We start from the raw sequence: 15,415 nt of genomic DNA on the forward strand, positions 1-15,415 counted from the left end.
ATTTTTTTGGCTGCTGCAGTATCTGACCCACAGCAACCTTCAGGACAGCCTCATCTTTCTTTACCAATGCCACCTACAGACCCCAATTTATCAGTGTTATCCCTGTGCTAGACTCAGACCTGAGTTCTAGAGCTTGGGTGGGTTTGTCCCAAGGATAGCAAGACAGGTCCCTTTTCACCCTATTTTCTTTCTTTTTTTTTTTTTTTTGAGATGGAGTCTCACTCTGTCCCCCAGGTCAGAGTGCAGTGGCGTGATCTCGGCTCACTGCAACCTCCGCCTTCTGGTTCAAGCGATTTTCCTGCCTCAGCCTCCTGAGCAGCTGGGACTACAGGCGCATGCCACCACACTCAGCTAATTTTTTTGTATTTTTAGTAGAGATGGGGTTTCTCCATGTTAACCAGGCTGGTCTCGAACTCCTGACCTCGTGATTTGCCCACCTCAGCCTCCCAAAGTGCCGAGATTACAGGTATGAGCCACCGTGCTCAGCCAGTTTCACCCCATTTTCACCCCCAATTCTGTTCTTAGTCTCTGAGGCCACAAGCCCTTTTCGAGGGGCTCTTGTCACACTTTCAGCTCACTAGGAGCCTGTGGTTATCTGTAACCTCCAGATCTTACCTTCACAAACACTGCACACCTCTGGCATGCTCTCCAGGCCTGCAGCAGAACAGGGCTGGGCTTCCCTGGATATCATTTATCCAGTTGAAACACCCCACATTGACCTTGGGCCATTAACCAATGTTACTCGGTTGAGTTGATCAGCCAATTAAGACCCTGCCTCCCTCCAACATCTCCCAATGCCTGTATTACCCCCATAGCTCCTGGGAGACAGTGAGGTTATATATGCTGAGGGAAGGCCTTTGTGGTGACACTAAGCTGCCCCTAGCCCTGACTCAGAATATAGCTTGGGTCAGTCCTCAGGCAGGCCGAGCAGACCCTCAGGGGCTTCTGGTCCTGTGGAGCCACTTTGCTGGGGACTGATACCAAGCTTACCTGTCTGTGGTCTAGGAAAGATTTGTGGTCTGGGAAGGGGCGTCGGAGGCCTCTTGTCCTCTCTAGGTTCTGCTGCTGCCACACTGGGGCAGTGCGTGTGAGGTGTGGGGACACTCATGCATTGGTGCATGTGCATTGCCTGTCCGCTGTGCAGCCTGTGTGCACCCGTGTGAGTGTCCCTGTGTGTGAGCACGGGTGTGCATTGCCCTGGGTGGGTGGGTGGCTTGGGGTGGGCATTGGCTGCTTGTATCCTTCATCCTGGTGACAGCCTGACCCCCTCATCTCTTGGGCAGGTGGCTGGCCTGTTTCACGACCCCAGCATTGGGAACCCCATTCACATGACCATTGTGCGCCTGGTCCTTCTGGAAGATGAGGAGGTGAGCAGTCATGTGGTCCCACGCTGCCTGGCAATGGCTTCGGCTGCCAGAGCCCTCCTGCCCCATGACCTGTGCTGCTCTGTATGGAAGGGCACAGGGAAGGCCTCCTTGGCCTGGACTGTGTCCCCTGCCACTCCCTGGTTCCTGACTGACCCTCTCTCAGGTCCCAGGTCCCCTGCAGGAGGTTCCTACAGGAGGGGTGGTCAGGCCGGAAGCTGGACTGGTGCCTGCGGGCCTCCCACTGCCCTGCTGGGCCTCTGTCTCCTGCCTTTGTATGGGGGAGAATTGGGCCTGACCTTCTTGGAACTCAGGGGAGGCACGAGCAGTCACTCTCTCTGTCCCCAGGAGGACCTAAAGATCATGCACCATGCAGACAACACCCTGAAGAGCTTCTGCAAGTGGCAGAAAAGCATCAACATGAAGGGGGACGCCCACCCCCTGCAGCATGACACCGCCATCCTGCTCATCAGGTACCACAGCTGCAGGAGGGTGGGAGCCTGCATCTCAGGGAGGTGCTTCCCAGCCCTAGGGAAGAAGCCCTGGTGGAGGAGGGGGCCGTGCTGTCAGGGAGCCCCATTTTGAGGAGAGTTTGTGCACCTTTGGCCCAAGGCTGGATTCTGTCCGCACTTGGGGAGGTCTTTTTATTTTGAAATAATTGTGGATTCTCACACTGTTGTCAAAAATAATAGAGAGAGGGCCTGTATAGCCTTCATCCATTTCCCCCGGTTGGTAACATCTTGCATGACTACAGCACAGTATCCCAATCAGGAAACTGACACTGATACCATCCACAGACTTACTCAGGTCTCATCGGTTCCACATGTACTTCCCTGTGTGTGTGTGTGTGTGTGTGTGTGTGTGTGTGTGTGTGTGTGTATTCAGTTCTGTGCAGTTTCATCACTGTGGGTTCACCTACCCACCCCCACAGTCTAGATACAGATCTGTCCCATCAGAAGGATGTCTCGTGCTACCCGTTTATAGTCACAGCCACCTTCCTCCCTCCTCCCCTAACCTCCGGCAACTGCTGATCTGTCCAGAGGCAGTTATTTTCCCTCTGCTGGACTCTGGCAGCTTCTGTCAGTGCCCCTGCTGGATAGTAACCAAAATTATTCTGTGCAGGTCTGTGTTCCTGAGGGCCAAAGAGATGCCCAGTGGCTTGTGTGTGAATGAGAATACCTCCTTCCCAAGTGGCCACTGTGCTGGCCTCATGTCACAGAATGGTGGGAAGGACATCCTTTTCACTTGGGATCAACTGGGGGTGACCCTTCCCTGGCCTTAACTCAGGTGGGCCTGGCACTCACCAGGTTAGCCTGAAGGCCGCTTCTCTGCCTGTGCAGGAAGGACCTGTGTGCAGCCATGAACCGGCCCTGTGAGACACTGGGCTTGTCTGATGTGGTGGGCATGTGCCAGCCGCACCGTAGCTGCAACATCAAGGAGGACATGGACCTGCCGCTGACCTTCACTGTGATGGCCCCTGCAAGCTCACTGGCCTCAAGAACAGTCTTGAGCACAGGTACCGTGCCTGCCCCCATTGCTACACTGAGAGTCGAGATTCACCCTCCCAGCCTGAGAGCACTGGGTATCCAGCCTGTGGGTCACAAAGTCCAGGGGAAAGGAAGCTCTCTGGAGAAGAAGCCCCGACTGTCTGGCCATGTGCTGCCCCTGCGCTGTGCCCTCCCCACAACCAGGCTTCCCTGTTAAACAGGAGAGAGTCCTGCCTGGGCATCTCTGGGACTGGCCTGGAGGGAGTCTAATTTAAAGGGGAGTTGTGATGGGCCGGAAAGTCACTGTAGGTCTTTGGCTGTCCCTCCCCATTGCCCTCAGTGCTGTGTTTTTTACTCTCGATCCCTGTCCCTGTTCCTGTTTGCTCTGTGGCCTGAGCCAGTGCCTGCCCTCTCTGGGACTCTGTGTGCTTCCCATAGATTGAGGGGTTTGGATTCAGTGATGTCCAAGGCTCCCTCCATCTGACACCGCTGCCTAAGGATCCTGTCTTCACAGGCCTCCAGCCACCTGTGCCCTGGCTGTTGAGCTGGCGAATATGGCAGCATCTTAGATTGTCTAGAAAGCCATCAAAGGCAGGCTCCCAGAGGGTTCTGTGGGTCAAAGCTGTTGGGGTCATCCATTCAGATGTCCTGGTTTTGTGGGTGATGGCCGTGCCTGCAGGACCTTGAAGCTGCTTATGGCGCAGAAAGAACAGCCTGCCGCAGTACTATAATTTCCTGGCTGTGTTACCCTGGCTGGTTCCTTAGACTCTCTGAGCCTTCCTGAGGGTAATAATGAGAACTGAGTGAGACTGTGTTTCTGAAAGTGCTTAGCATGGCCCCGGCACATAGTAGATGCTCAGGAAACAATTTTTCTCATGTCCTTCCCAAGGATGGTCTCTGGAGACCTTTCTGTGATACAGCAGCTCAGATGGCTTAACTCAAGTGCACAGCCTTGGGACAAGGACCTGTGAGTGGGAACCGCTGTCAGACTGTTCTTGAGGCCAGTGAGCTTGCAGGGGCCATCACGGGCCCACATCTGTGCCACCTGATTTGCCATTGCTGGCCAGTCCCCGGGCTGGAGCAGGGCTGCTCTGGGTCTCTGGCCCTCATTTCAGGCTCAGGCCAGAGTAGGATCCCTTGGGATACTAGCTGTCATACCCTCATTTTACATTAAAGAAACTGAGGCTCAGCGAGAGAATGTGACTTTCTCAAGGCTGTGGCCATTGAGTGGCACAACCAGCCCTGGGAACTAGGACTATGCACCTTGTGGTTCTCCAGGGTAGGGCAGGCTAGAAGCCTCCCGCCGGCTTACCTGCCCTTGGGGCCTGTGCTCTCACACAGTTTTGGCATTCAGCATGATGGAAGCAGCAATGACTGTGAGCCCATTGGAAACAGCCTTTCATCATGTTTCCACAGCTCCCGTACGACGCCGCTCCCCTCACCTGGTCCTGCTGCAGCTGCCAGTACATCACCAGGTTCCTTGAGTAAGTCCCTCCCCCAGCCCTGAGCCCCTACGCCTTGATCCATGAGATCAAGGTCTAATGGGGGAGATGCAGACAGTCACACTGCAGGGTCGGGGTAGAGGGAAGCAGAGGGGCAAGGTCTTGATCCATGAGATCAAGGTCTAATGGGGGAGATGCAGACAGTCACACTGCAGGGCCAGGGTAGAAGGAAGCAGAGGGGCATCTGGCAAAAATGTGCTGGCGTCCCAAATGTCCTCCTGGAAGGGACACCTGAGCTTGAACTTGAAGAAGGAGCGAGAATTCACACATGTGCAGAAGGGAGAAGAATGGCGTTCCTGGTAGAGGAAGCCTGAGAAAGGCCTGCAGTGGTAAAGGAGTGGGAGAGCTTTCAGGGAACGGCAGAACCGTAAAGGAGTGGGAGAGCTTTCAGGGAATGGCAGAACCCTGAGCGAGGCTATGGGAGCCAAGGCCACGTAGGAAATGAGGCTGGAGGAGGCGAGGGCCAGCCACAGTGTCCAGTGAGAGGCAGGAAGAAGGGGCCACTAAGGGAACTGAAATACGAAGCTTTCTCCTTTTTTTCATGTTCTCTTCACTTGTTCTGATGATCTTGTTTTTGTTGTTTGTTTGTTTTTTGAGACAGAGTCTCGCTCTATTGCCCAGGCTGGAGTGCGATGGTGCAATCTCGGCTCACTGCAACCTCTGCCTCCCAGGTTCAAGCGATTCTCCTGCCTCAGACTCCTGAGTAGCTGGAACTACAGGCATGCACCACAATGCCTGGTTAATTTTTATATTTTTAGTAGAGACGGGGTTTTGCCATGTTGGCCAGACTGGTCTTGAACTCCTGACCTCAGGTGATCTGTCCACCTCGGCCTCCCAGAGTGCTGGAATTACAGGCGTGAGCCACCATGCCCAGCCTGTTCTGCTGGTTTTGTTTTGTTTTGTTTTGCTTTTTAATTTGTTATTTAATGTTGTTCTAAGTAAGAAAAAGTTTTACATTTAAATTATTAGCATAAATTTTACCATTCATCTTTATTTTGTGCAGTGCCAGTTTTAAATGCAAATGTAAGAGTACAGTTGACCCAGAACAACTTGGGGGTCAGGGGTGCTGACCTCTGTGCAACTGAAAATCCATGTATAACTTTGACTCGCCCAAAACTACTAATAGCCTACTGTTGACTGGAAGCCTTACTGATAACATAAACAGTTAATACATATTTTGTATGTTATATATAATATATACTATATTCTTACAATAAAGTAAGCTAGAGAAAAGCAAATGTTATTGAAATCATAAGGAAGAGGAAATACGTTCACTGTTAATTAAGTGGAAGTGGATCATCATAAAGACCTCCATCCTCATCCTCTTCATGTTGAGTATGCTGAGGAGGGAGGAGAAAGGCAGGGGGTGATCTTCTTGTCTTGGGGTGGCAGAGGTGGAAAAAAATCCACACGTAAGTGGACCCCATTGTTCAAAAGTCAGCTGTATTAACTTGTATGCAGGGTAATCAAAATTACACAATTCGTCTTTTGTAGCTGATATTTACTAGATGATGAGATAGAATAAAACTATCTCAACTGGTTTGATCTCACTCCTTGATATGTGCACATTCTACCCAGGCTCTCTACCTTTTCTTACCGATGAAGATGGAAAGACTGAAAGGAGAAGGAACTATGGGGTTCTCTTTCCTCCCATGTCTTCATTTTCTGCATAGCAGTTGGCTAATACAAGGGTGTTAACATGGGTAAGAAAGGATGATGGGGCTTCTTGGTCATTGTCTTCTTTCTGCATTTGAAGTAATGGTTCAAATGGAAAATGCAGCCTCTGGGCCTGTCAGTGCCCCCCTGTCCCTTACTCAGTTGTTGACATAACATGTTTATCTTCTAATTGCTTTGAGTCTCACCGAACTCCTACACATTATAGATTCTGACATGGACCAAAGTAAATGTTAGATGCAAGTGGGGCAGCAAGGAATGGTGGACACAGACATTGCCTGTGTCTCCTCTGTTCAGACACAGGCTTCTTTGTCCCATCAGACCTTGCTTACTGGCCAGGCACAGTGGCTCACGCCTGTAATCCCAGCACTTTGTGAGGCCGAGGTGGGTGGATCACTTGAGGTCAGGAGTTCGAGACCAGCCTGGCCAACATGGTGAAACCCCGTCTCTACTAAAAATACAAAAATTAGCTGGGTGTGGTAGTGGTTGACTGTAATCCCAGAAACTCAGGAGGCTGAGGCAGGAGAATCACTTGAACCTGGGAGGCGGAGGTTGCAGTGAGCCGAGATTGCACCACTGCACTCCAGCCTGGGTGACAGAGTGAGACTCCGTCTCAAAAATAATAATAATAATAATAAAATAAATAGACCTCCCTTACAAGGCACAAGGTCAAAGATATGAAGAATTCAAGATGGCGGGCCGGGCACAGTGGCTCATGCCTGTAATACCACTTCTTTGGGAGGCCAAGGTGGGTGGATCACCTGAGGTCAGGAGTTTTAGACCAGCCTGGCCAACATGGTGAAACCCCCTCTCTACTAAAAATATAAAAAATTAGCTGGGTGTGGTGGCGGACGCCTGTAATCCCAGCTACTCAGGAGCCTGAGGCAGGAGAATTGCTTGAACCCAGGAGGTGGAGGCTGCAGTGAGCCAAGATTGAGCTGCTGCACTCCAGCCTGGGCAACAAGAGCAAAAAAACTCTGTCTCAAAAAAAAAAAAAAAAAAAAAGAATAGAAGATGGCAACAGCAGAGCATTGTATACCTGCCCCACTTCTCCCCACCCTCCATTGCTTTTTGCTAGGCAAACACCTTCAAACTTAACACTTTTAGCTCTTTCTTGTATTTACTTTCCTATTTCTGAAAAGCACTGCTAGACTCTCATTTATTGATTTTCCAGTTTAGATATTATCTAGAAGGTTGGGATTTAGCACCCTTGCATCACTTCCTATACATACATTTGTCCCCTCACCTTTCATCCCAATTTAGTGTTAACATATTTGGATTAAGTCCATATTCTGCATTTTCATTATTATGGCTGTAAATCTTGATGGCTGAACTAAGTGTTGTAATAAGATGGCATTTCTTTTTTTTTATTTATTTTTTATTTTGAGAGAGTCTCATTCTGTTGCCCTGGCTGGAGTACAGTGGTGCAATCTCGGCTCACTGCAGCCTCCACCTCCCAGGTTCAAGCTATTCTCATGCCTCAGCCTCCCAAGTAGCTGGGATTACAGGCACCTGCCACCACGCCCAGCATATGTTTGTATTTTTAGTAGAGGCGGGGTTTCTGTGTTGGCCAGGTTGGTCTCAAACTCCTGACCTCAAGTGATTCGCCACCTTAGCCTCCCAAAGTGCTAGGATTACAGGCGTGAGCCACTGTGCCCCATCTAGACGGCATTTCTTTGTAAGAACAAGCTTTTATTTGCTTGGTTTTCATTGCTTCTCCAGGCCTTCCAGATCCTTTAACAGTTTTATAAGATGTCTCTTAATCCAGTTTTCCCAAAGGTAATCTCTACCAGATAATCCAGCCATTCCCTTCTTTCTTGGACCCTCCTCCCAACTTCCCTCTGTCCTCCAGTTTAGACTGGATGCTTTCTATGCCTGCCCCAAAATATTCATGGAGGGTCCTGTTTCTCGGATCCCATGCTACTTTTTTTTATGGGGAGGTACCTTTTTTTTTTTTTTAATTTGTTTTGGTGGAGCACATCCTCAAGTAGCTTTCTGAGAAAGAGTGCATGGAGATAAATGGTTTGCCTGTCTCAAAGTGTCTTTATTCTTCCCTCACATCTGATTGCTATTTTGATTTGATATCAACTTCTGGGTTGGAAGTGACTCTTCCTCAGAATGTTGAAGGCATTTTTCTGTTGTCTTCTAGTTTCCAACATTGCTCTGAAGAGGTCCCATACCATTTGGATTTGAATGTGACCTTTTAAAAAATCTGGAAGCTTTTAGGACTCTCTCTCTTTCTCTCTCTCTTTTTGGTGATTTTAAATTCTAAATATATGCCTTGGTCTATTTTAATTTGAGGGAGCACTCATTGGACTGTTTTAATCTAGAAACTTGTGCCCTTCAGTGATTGAACTGTTGGTGTATTATTGATTTGATAACTTTCTTACATTTTCTCTTTCTGGAACCCTTAATATTCTGGAACCCTTAATATTCAGCTATTCTCTCACTTTCTTATTTTTAAACATTTTACACTTCTTCATCTCTTTCTCTTTTCTTTTCTATCCTCCCTCTCTCCCTTCTCTCTCTTTCACTCCCTTCCTCCCTCCCTCCCTCACTCCCTCCCTCCTTCCCTCCTCCCTCCCTCCTTCCTTCCTTCCTTCCTTCCTTCCTTCCTTCCTTCCTTCCTTCCTTCTTTCGAGTCTCACTTTGTTGCCCAGGCTGGAGTGCAGTGCCACAATCATGGCTCACTGCAGCCTCGAGCTCCCAGGCACAAATGATCCTCCTGCCTCAGCATACCAAGTAGCTGGGACTACAGGTGTATGCCACCACACTCAGCTAATTTTTTAATTTTTCTGTAGAGATGGGGTTTTGCCATGTTGCTTAGGCTGGACTTGAACTCCTGGAATCCTCCCTCAGTCTCCCATAGTTCTGGGATTACAAGCATTAGCCACCGTGCCTAGCCATCTCTATTTTCTAGGAGGTATCTGATTCATCTTTACTTTACAATCCCTCTATTAAATTTTTGATTTTTTTCATTGTACTTTTAATTTCTTGAACTTTCTCACTCACTAAATACACATTGCGTGTCTCATATCTGAAATACTTGGGACCAGAAGTGTTTTAGATTTTGGATTTTTTTAAAAATTATTTTGGAGTATTTCCATTATACTTACCAGTTCAGAATCCCCAGTCTGAAAGTCCAAAATCTGAAGTGCTCCAAAGAGAATTTCCTCTGAGCATCATGTTAGTGCCCAAAAGCTTTGGATTTTGGAGCATTTGGATTTTGGGATTGGAGATGCTCAACCTGTGCACCTTTTGATCCTATTCCTGTTTTGTGGGTACAGTGTGTTCTCTTATCTCTGTGAGGTTATTACTTACATGGATTTGACTTTTCTCTTCTGTTCCCTGAAATATTTTTATTTCCTTTGGGTTATTTAAAAAAATATATTTGTTTCATGTTAACAGTTTTCTTGGCCAGGCATGGTGGCTCACGCCTGTAATCCCAGCACTTTGGGAGGCCGAGGCAGGCAGATCTCTTGAGGTCAGGAGTTCGAGACCAGCCTGGCCGACATGGTGAAATCCTGTGTCTACTAAAAAAAATACAAAAAATTAGCTGGCATGGTGGCTCATGCCTGTAATTGCAGCTACTCAGGAGGCTGAGGCAGGAGAATCGCTTGAACCCGGGAGGGAAAGGCTGCAGTGAACCAAGATTCCGCCACTGTACTCCAGCCTGGGCAAAAGAGAGAGACTCTGTCTCAAAGAAACGTTTTCTTAAAATGCATTGGCTGTATTTCATATATAGCAAGGAGATGTAGAGACACTAATTGGGCAGTTTGTGGACTTGGGCAGGACTTTTCCAAGTCACTGCTGAAGGACTGGTTCAGATGGGGCTATTTTGGGGAGATCCTCTAATGTCACTATCTGAGGTCATTTTTCTGAGTGATTCAGTTTCCTGAGAGGAATCCTCTCGACTTTTCCTGGGAGAGTGTATGTCTGGCTGCAGCATTCCAGCATCCAAGTGGGAAAGGGGCTTGGCGTGTTTCTTACCCTTCAATGTGTAGACTTTTGCTTGTCCCCTTTTCTCTGTAGGTCCTTCTGCCTTGGGCCTTCATGTATGTCCACCGTTCCTGGGCCAGAGCCTCCTGGTTCACCCTCTCCAGGGAGTGATCCCTGGCCCTCTGCTGGGTGGCAGGTGGCCGTCACTTGGCTACTCAGGGTTGGGGAGGGGATCTAGGGTCTGATCAGTTCTTACAGACTTTCAGCCCTACTGTCTTCAGCCCTCCTGGCCGTAAGGCCCTGAGGAGTCCCTGAAAACTCAGTTCCTGAGCCTTTTCGGGCTTCTGCTTCTGGGTGGTTCCCCCCTGCAGGAATCTGACTCTCAGCTTTCATCACTCTAGCAAGTCAGCTACTGCCTGGCCATCTGCTTCCCAGCTTCCAGAATCTTGTTGACATCCTTCATGACTCATCATCACCCCTTATGGATTTATGCCTTGTTTATTTCCTCTACTGTCATTATAGTGGAGTCTTGGAAGGAAGCAGCGATAAATCTGTCTGCTCAATGTGCCATGTTTTTCTAGAAGTGCACTCACTGTGGGGATTAAGCAGGGATGTGACCAGGTCCATTAGGGATGTAAGAGCAAGGATACTGGCCTCCAGTGGAAGAGGGATTACTGGGGTGGGGGGTGGGATTGGAAGCAGAGAAGAGTTTTGTTTGGTGGTTAAGAACCTAGACTGGCCTGTCCAAGAGGGTTGACCTGAAGAACTCTAAGAACCTTTCCGGGCTGACAGGTGCTTTATGGGACCTTGGGGAGAGGTCACAGCATTTTGCCAGTGTCAACTTGGACCTGGGTGGGGAGGAGGGGAAGCCCTGGTCCCTGGTTTCCTCAAAGCCAGCATTTCTACAGGGAGAGAGGCAGGCTAGGTAACATGTGGGGTCCTTCACTTCACCCCATGGACACCCCATGCAGTGACTCCATGACCAGATCCCAGGGGTGGCCAGGGGAGCGGGCCCACATGTCTCTCCTGTCAGTGGTGGGCAGCTCTTTGCAGTCTTGAGGTGAGAGTGAAGCTTCTGACCGGAGTCACCTACTGTCTGCTTTGACCTCTTGTGGGACTGCCCAGCCCTGCTATAGTTAGCTTAAGGAGGGGCATGGAGGGGAAGGGCTGATGGTTTTGGGGATCCGGGTGTGTCGGCAGCGCAGAGAACCTGGCAGTCAGCCTGCCAGAGGAAGGAAGGGCTGGCTGACGGCCACCTTGAATTTCTGACTCCCAAGATAGCACCTGGGCCTGATTCTGGCAGTGGATTCTGTGAGGGTCACCTCATGCTCCCAACTTCTCCCACACATCCAGGGTGGGCTGAGAGGTTGTTGCGGCTTCAGCTGCCCAGCAGCAGGCCTGCAGGAGCCACATGTGCAGCGAGTCAGCACTGGGGCAGCCAGGAAACAAAAGGGCTCGGCTGCAGCCCAGGGACTGTTGGTGCCGGGATGAGGTGCATTGGACCCCTCAGCCCCTGGGTCAGAGGACCCCCTGGCTGGGATGGGTGAGCCCCCAGTCTACCTCCTCGAGCCACGGAATGATGGCGGGAAGGAGGGAGCCCAGGGCCAGCTGACCCCACCACCCCCTGCTGACACCCTGCCCCGGGTGCAGGCCCAGGGAGGCTCAGGGAGCCCCAAGCCGCAGGAGAACTTGGGACACTCCTTTTTCCCTGCCAGGCCTCGCTGCCATGGTTTTGAACTTGTATGTGGGATGAAGTATTTGAGGCCAGGCTCGCGGTTGAATGGGAGGAGCCCTGCACTGGGGGTAGCCCAGTGAGTAGACACAGCCTGGTGCAGGCAGCCTGGGCCTGGCTCCAGATCCTGGCCATCACGTCCCTCTTGCGCGACGCAGGACAAGTGACGTATGGGCCCTGAGTGCATGAGGGAAGATGATGGTAAGAGTCTGCCCAGGATGTTGTGAGGAGCAAATGAGAGGGTATGCCCCCAGCACCCTGGACCAGCCTGGCACGTGGTCATCTTGGGCACTAGGACTGCTCATCTAGTTGGCAGCTGCTCATCTGCCAACGCCCATGTTAGAGGATCTGTTTCCAGCCAGCATGGGCAGTCTGAGTGATTCCAGGAGGATTCCAGGGTTCTCAGTAAAAGTCTGGTCACCTTGGCTTTCTTCTCCGCAGCTCTGGGCAGAGTCAGGGGCCTGTCACTGGCCAGGGGACTTAGGAGACCACACAGACCACCCACCCCACCCTGGGTCTCCCAGCTGCCAGGCCCCCTCCTCTGAAATCTGGGCTTCGAGATTCCATGGTCTGATCCACCCTCCCAGCCTCTCTCCACACCTGTCTTCAGCACTCTTGGCCCTGTTTCCTGACCCTTTCGTGTTCTCCCAGCCCCTCCACATCTCGGAGTGTCTCTTTCTCTCCCTGCTGGACTCCAGGATCCATCACCTTTGCCCTTCTTCCCTGTGCGACCCCCTGCCTGTCCCAATCAGGACTGTATGCTCATCCCAGCCATCTGGCCTGGCACCACCTACCCTGAGTCCACCCAGACTGGAGAACTGGAGGGATTTTGCCTCCCCATCTCCCCTGCCTGGCTAGAGGCCCCAGGTCCCATGGGTCCTGCCTCCTTCCATGCTTCTGCCCAAGTCGTGGCTGCCTGGGTCATCCCCAGCCCCGCATGTCTGCATGGCTCAATTCTCCCCAGCCACTGCTGCCCCCCAGAGGGCCCCAAACCTTCCTCCAGGACAGCAATGAGCTGTGGGCGGGCTGGTCAGCATGCCAGGGCACTCCTGCTGCTAAGCCGTTGTAGTGGCCGCCTAAGGTCCAGCAGGTACAGCAGGCTGGTCACTGGTCCCAGAAGCAATAGCATGCCTGAGGGCTGTACAGAGTGAGGCAGGGGCAGAAGCAGGTGCCAGCCGGGCCTGGGCCGCCCTCCCCAGGGCCCCGGACTCCATGCTCGCTGCCTCGTGGTGGTCTGGGCAGCCTTGTCTTCGCCACACCGCAGCAGCAGGAGCGTGTGGTGGACACAGATGGCACCTGCTCGTGTCTGCCAGTTTCCCCGCCACCGCTGCCAGGGAATGCCAGCTGGAGGAAGGCAGGAGTAGATAGGGTATGACAGAGGCTGGAGGCCAGCCCTGTTGGGGAGTGGGGGAAACAGGGGACAGGCACGGATGCCCTAGGCTCTCTCCCAGGGGAGGGGCTGCTTTCCAGACCTTGCCCTTCCACAGATGACCCGAGGTCTCTGCCTGGGTGGGGCCGTCAGAGGCTCTGTTGTGTCAACTGTGATGTGATGTTCTCCGGATCCTTGTTGGGCCTGGCTCCAGGGTCTGGACTCAGACACGGAGGCTGCAGGGTCGGAGAGCAGGGCCACATGAGGGTTTGGCGGTCCAGGAGGCCTTCTGAGGGAAGGGCCCTGGCAGCGTGTGCAGAGGCCTGGGATTGGGGTTGGGGTTGTTTAGCCAGCTGGAGTGCCCAGGAGGTGAGATGAGAGAGGCTGGGAGGGCCTGTGCTACTGGCTGCAGGTGGAGGATCGGCTGAGCCGAGCGGGGAGGCTGGAGTTTCCTACAGTTGTAGGGCTCTGTGCCCCCTCCCACCTCTCCTCCTCTCCTGGCCCCACCGAGGCTTCTCCGATGGGTCTCACAGGCTGCGCCCCCCTCCATCCTCCCGTCCCATCTCTAGCCATGGGTGGAGCCTGTGCCTGGATGACCCGCCTGCCAAGGACATCATTGACTTCCCATCAGTGCTGCCTGGGGTCCTCTATGATGTGAGCCACCAGTGCCGCCTCCAGTACGGGGCCTACTCTGCCTTCAGCGAGGACATGGATGTGAGTGGGGCTGGTGTGGGGACCTGGCAGGAGGGCTTAGGGGACAGCTTTCACCAGCCTGTGGATGCCAGCCTGGGAGCAACCTCGTCTGGGCTGGGCTACGCCCCTGAGTGACACTGTGAGACGTCAAGTGGCCTGTGGGAGAGGCCAGGGATGGGCGGCCACAGACCCAGCTCTGAATTCTGGGTCAACCGTGGACCGACTGTGACCCTTCGGGCAAGTCCCTTCGCCTCTCTGGAGCTGGCTCATAAGAGGGAAAAGGAACCCCTGTGGGGAGGGTCTATTTATCCTGGCGAAGATTGCCTGAAGTGATCTTCTAACAGGAGCGTTTCCAGAGGAGGGGCTGGGCTGGGAGAGGTGTGGACAGCTGGGGACCGCTCTGAGCAGTGCAGCCCCGGGCGCCCCACACCACCACGTGGTCTGGGGAGGAAGGTGGGAGCAGACACACAAGAAGGGACCTCTGGGGGTCTGTGGGCCCCTGCCATGTGGAGGGGTGCCCAGGGACCCTTGGGGACGGGGGGGGGGAACAGGGTGGGTGGCGGCACTGGGGAGGGGGTGAGGCTATGGCCCATGCCCTCCTCCTCGCAGAATGTCTGCCACACACTCTGGTGCTCTGTGGGGACCACCTGTCACTCCAAGCTGGATGCAGCCGTGGACGGCACCCGGTGTGGGGAGAATAAGGTAGGCGATGTTCCCAGTCCTGGCAGTGGATGTGTGAGAGGCCAGACCTCCTGCTGTGACCGGGCCCTGGAGTCAGCCCCGGCTCACAGAGAGCCCCATGCTCTCTGCAGCCCAAGCCCCCGTCTGCAAAGTGGAGGCACTGGGGCCAGGGCTTGAGTCCATGATTCTACAGGGTGTCTTCGGCTGAGTCAGCACGTGGGCTGTTTTACTCCCTGCTCAGCGCCTCCATGTGGCCTGGGTCACAGATGATTGTGATGATTGCGAGGGGGCCTCTCTCACCTTCCATCCTTCCCCTCTGTGCCTTTCGCAGCCTTCCCACCCAGCTTGTTCTCACTAGGGTGAGGATGACTGATAGGCTTGGGGGTGGGGTGGCTCTACCTCCGTCTGTCTCGGTAGTGGTGTCTCAATGGGGAGTGCATACCTGTGGGCTTCCAGCCCGAGGCCATGGATGGTGGCTGGTCTGGCTGGAGCGCCTGGTCCATCTGCTCACGGAGCTGTGGCGTGGGCATACAGAGAGCCAAGCAGCAGTGCCTGCAGCCTATGTGAGTGTGGGGCCCAGGGTGCCCTGGGCAATGGGACAGAGGGACCCAGGCAGTCAGCCAATTGCAGGAGCTTGGCTCTGTCCCAGCCCCTGGCTCTTAGAAGTGTCCTCATAATGGTCAGTCTGAGTGTCCAGGCCACCTTGAGTCACTTTCAAGGAGTGTTCTGAGGGCTGACAGGGTCCCCACTGCTGACCCCGTTGCAGAGAGGGGGACACTGAGGCCCAGAGATTGGAGAGACTCAGCAGAGGCCACGTGGCAAAGCAGCTGCTGGCTGGAAGGAGGCAGGAGAGGGCAGTGGGGAAGAGCATGGGCCCTGGACCTTAGATGGCTCAGGGTTCGAATCCCCTCTTCACCCCTTCTCTGGGCCACCATTTCCCCACCTGTATAATAGCAGTGCCCATCCAGTAAAGT

General features: G+C 52.9%; 1 protein-coding gene across 1 annotated transcript in view; it reads left to right on the top strand.

Annotated features, from left to right (window-relative positions):
- The window catches only part of LOC743568 (A disintegrin and metalloproteinase with thrombospondin motifs 7), a 49,379-nt gene that overhangs the window by 8,193 nt on the left and 25,771 nt on the right, over window positions 1-15,415 (top strand). The window contains 9 exon segments of the mRNA XM_063794430.1: window positions 443-466; window positions 1,284-1,367; window positions 1,713-1,837; window positions 2,705-2,832; window positions 4,171-4,239; window positions 4,242-4,335; window positions 13,637-13,781; window positions 14,370-14,462; window positions 14,859-15,004. Coding sequence (XP_063650500.1) covers window positions 443-466; window positions 1,284-1,367; window positions 1,713-1,837; window positions 2,705-2,832; window positions 4,171-4,239; window positions 4,242-4,335; window positions 13,637-13,781; window positions 14,370-14,462; window positions 14,859-15,004 — 908 coding nt within the window.

This window comes from Pan troglodytes, chromosome 16, assembly GCF_028858775.2.
Source record: "Pan troglodytes isolate AG18354 chromosome 16, NHGRI_mPanTro3-v2.0_pri, whole genome shotgun sequence".
NCBI lineage: Eukaryota > Metazoa > Chordata > Mammalia > Primates > Hominidae > Pan > Pan troglodytes.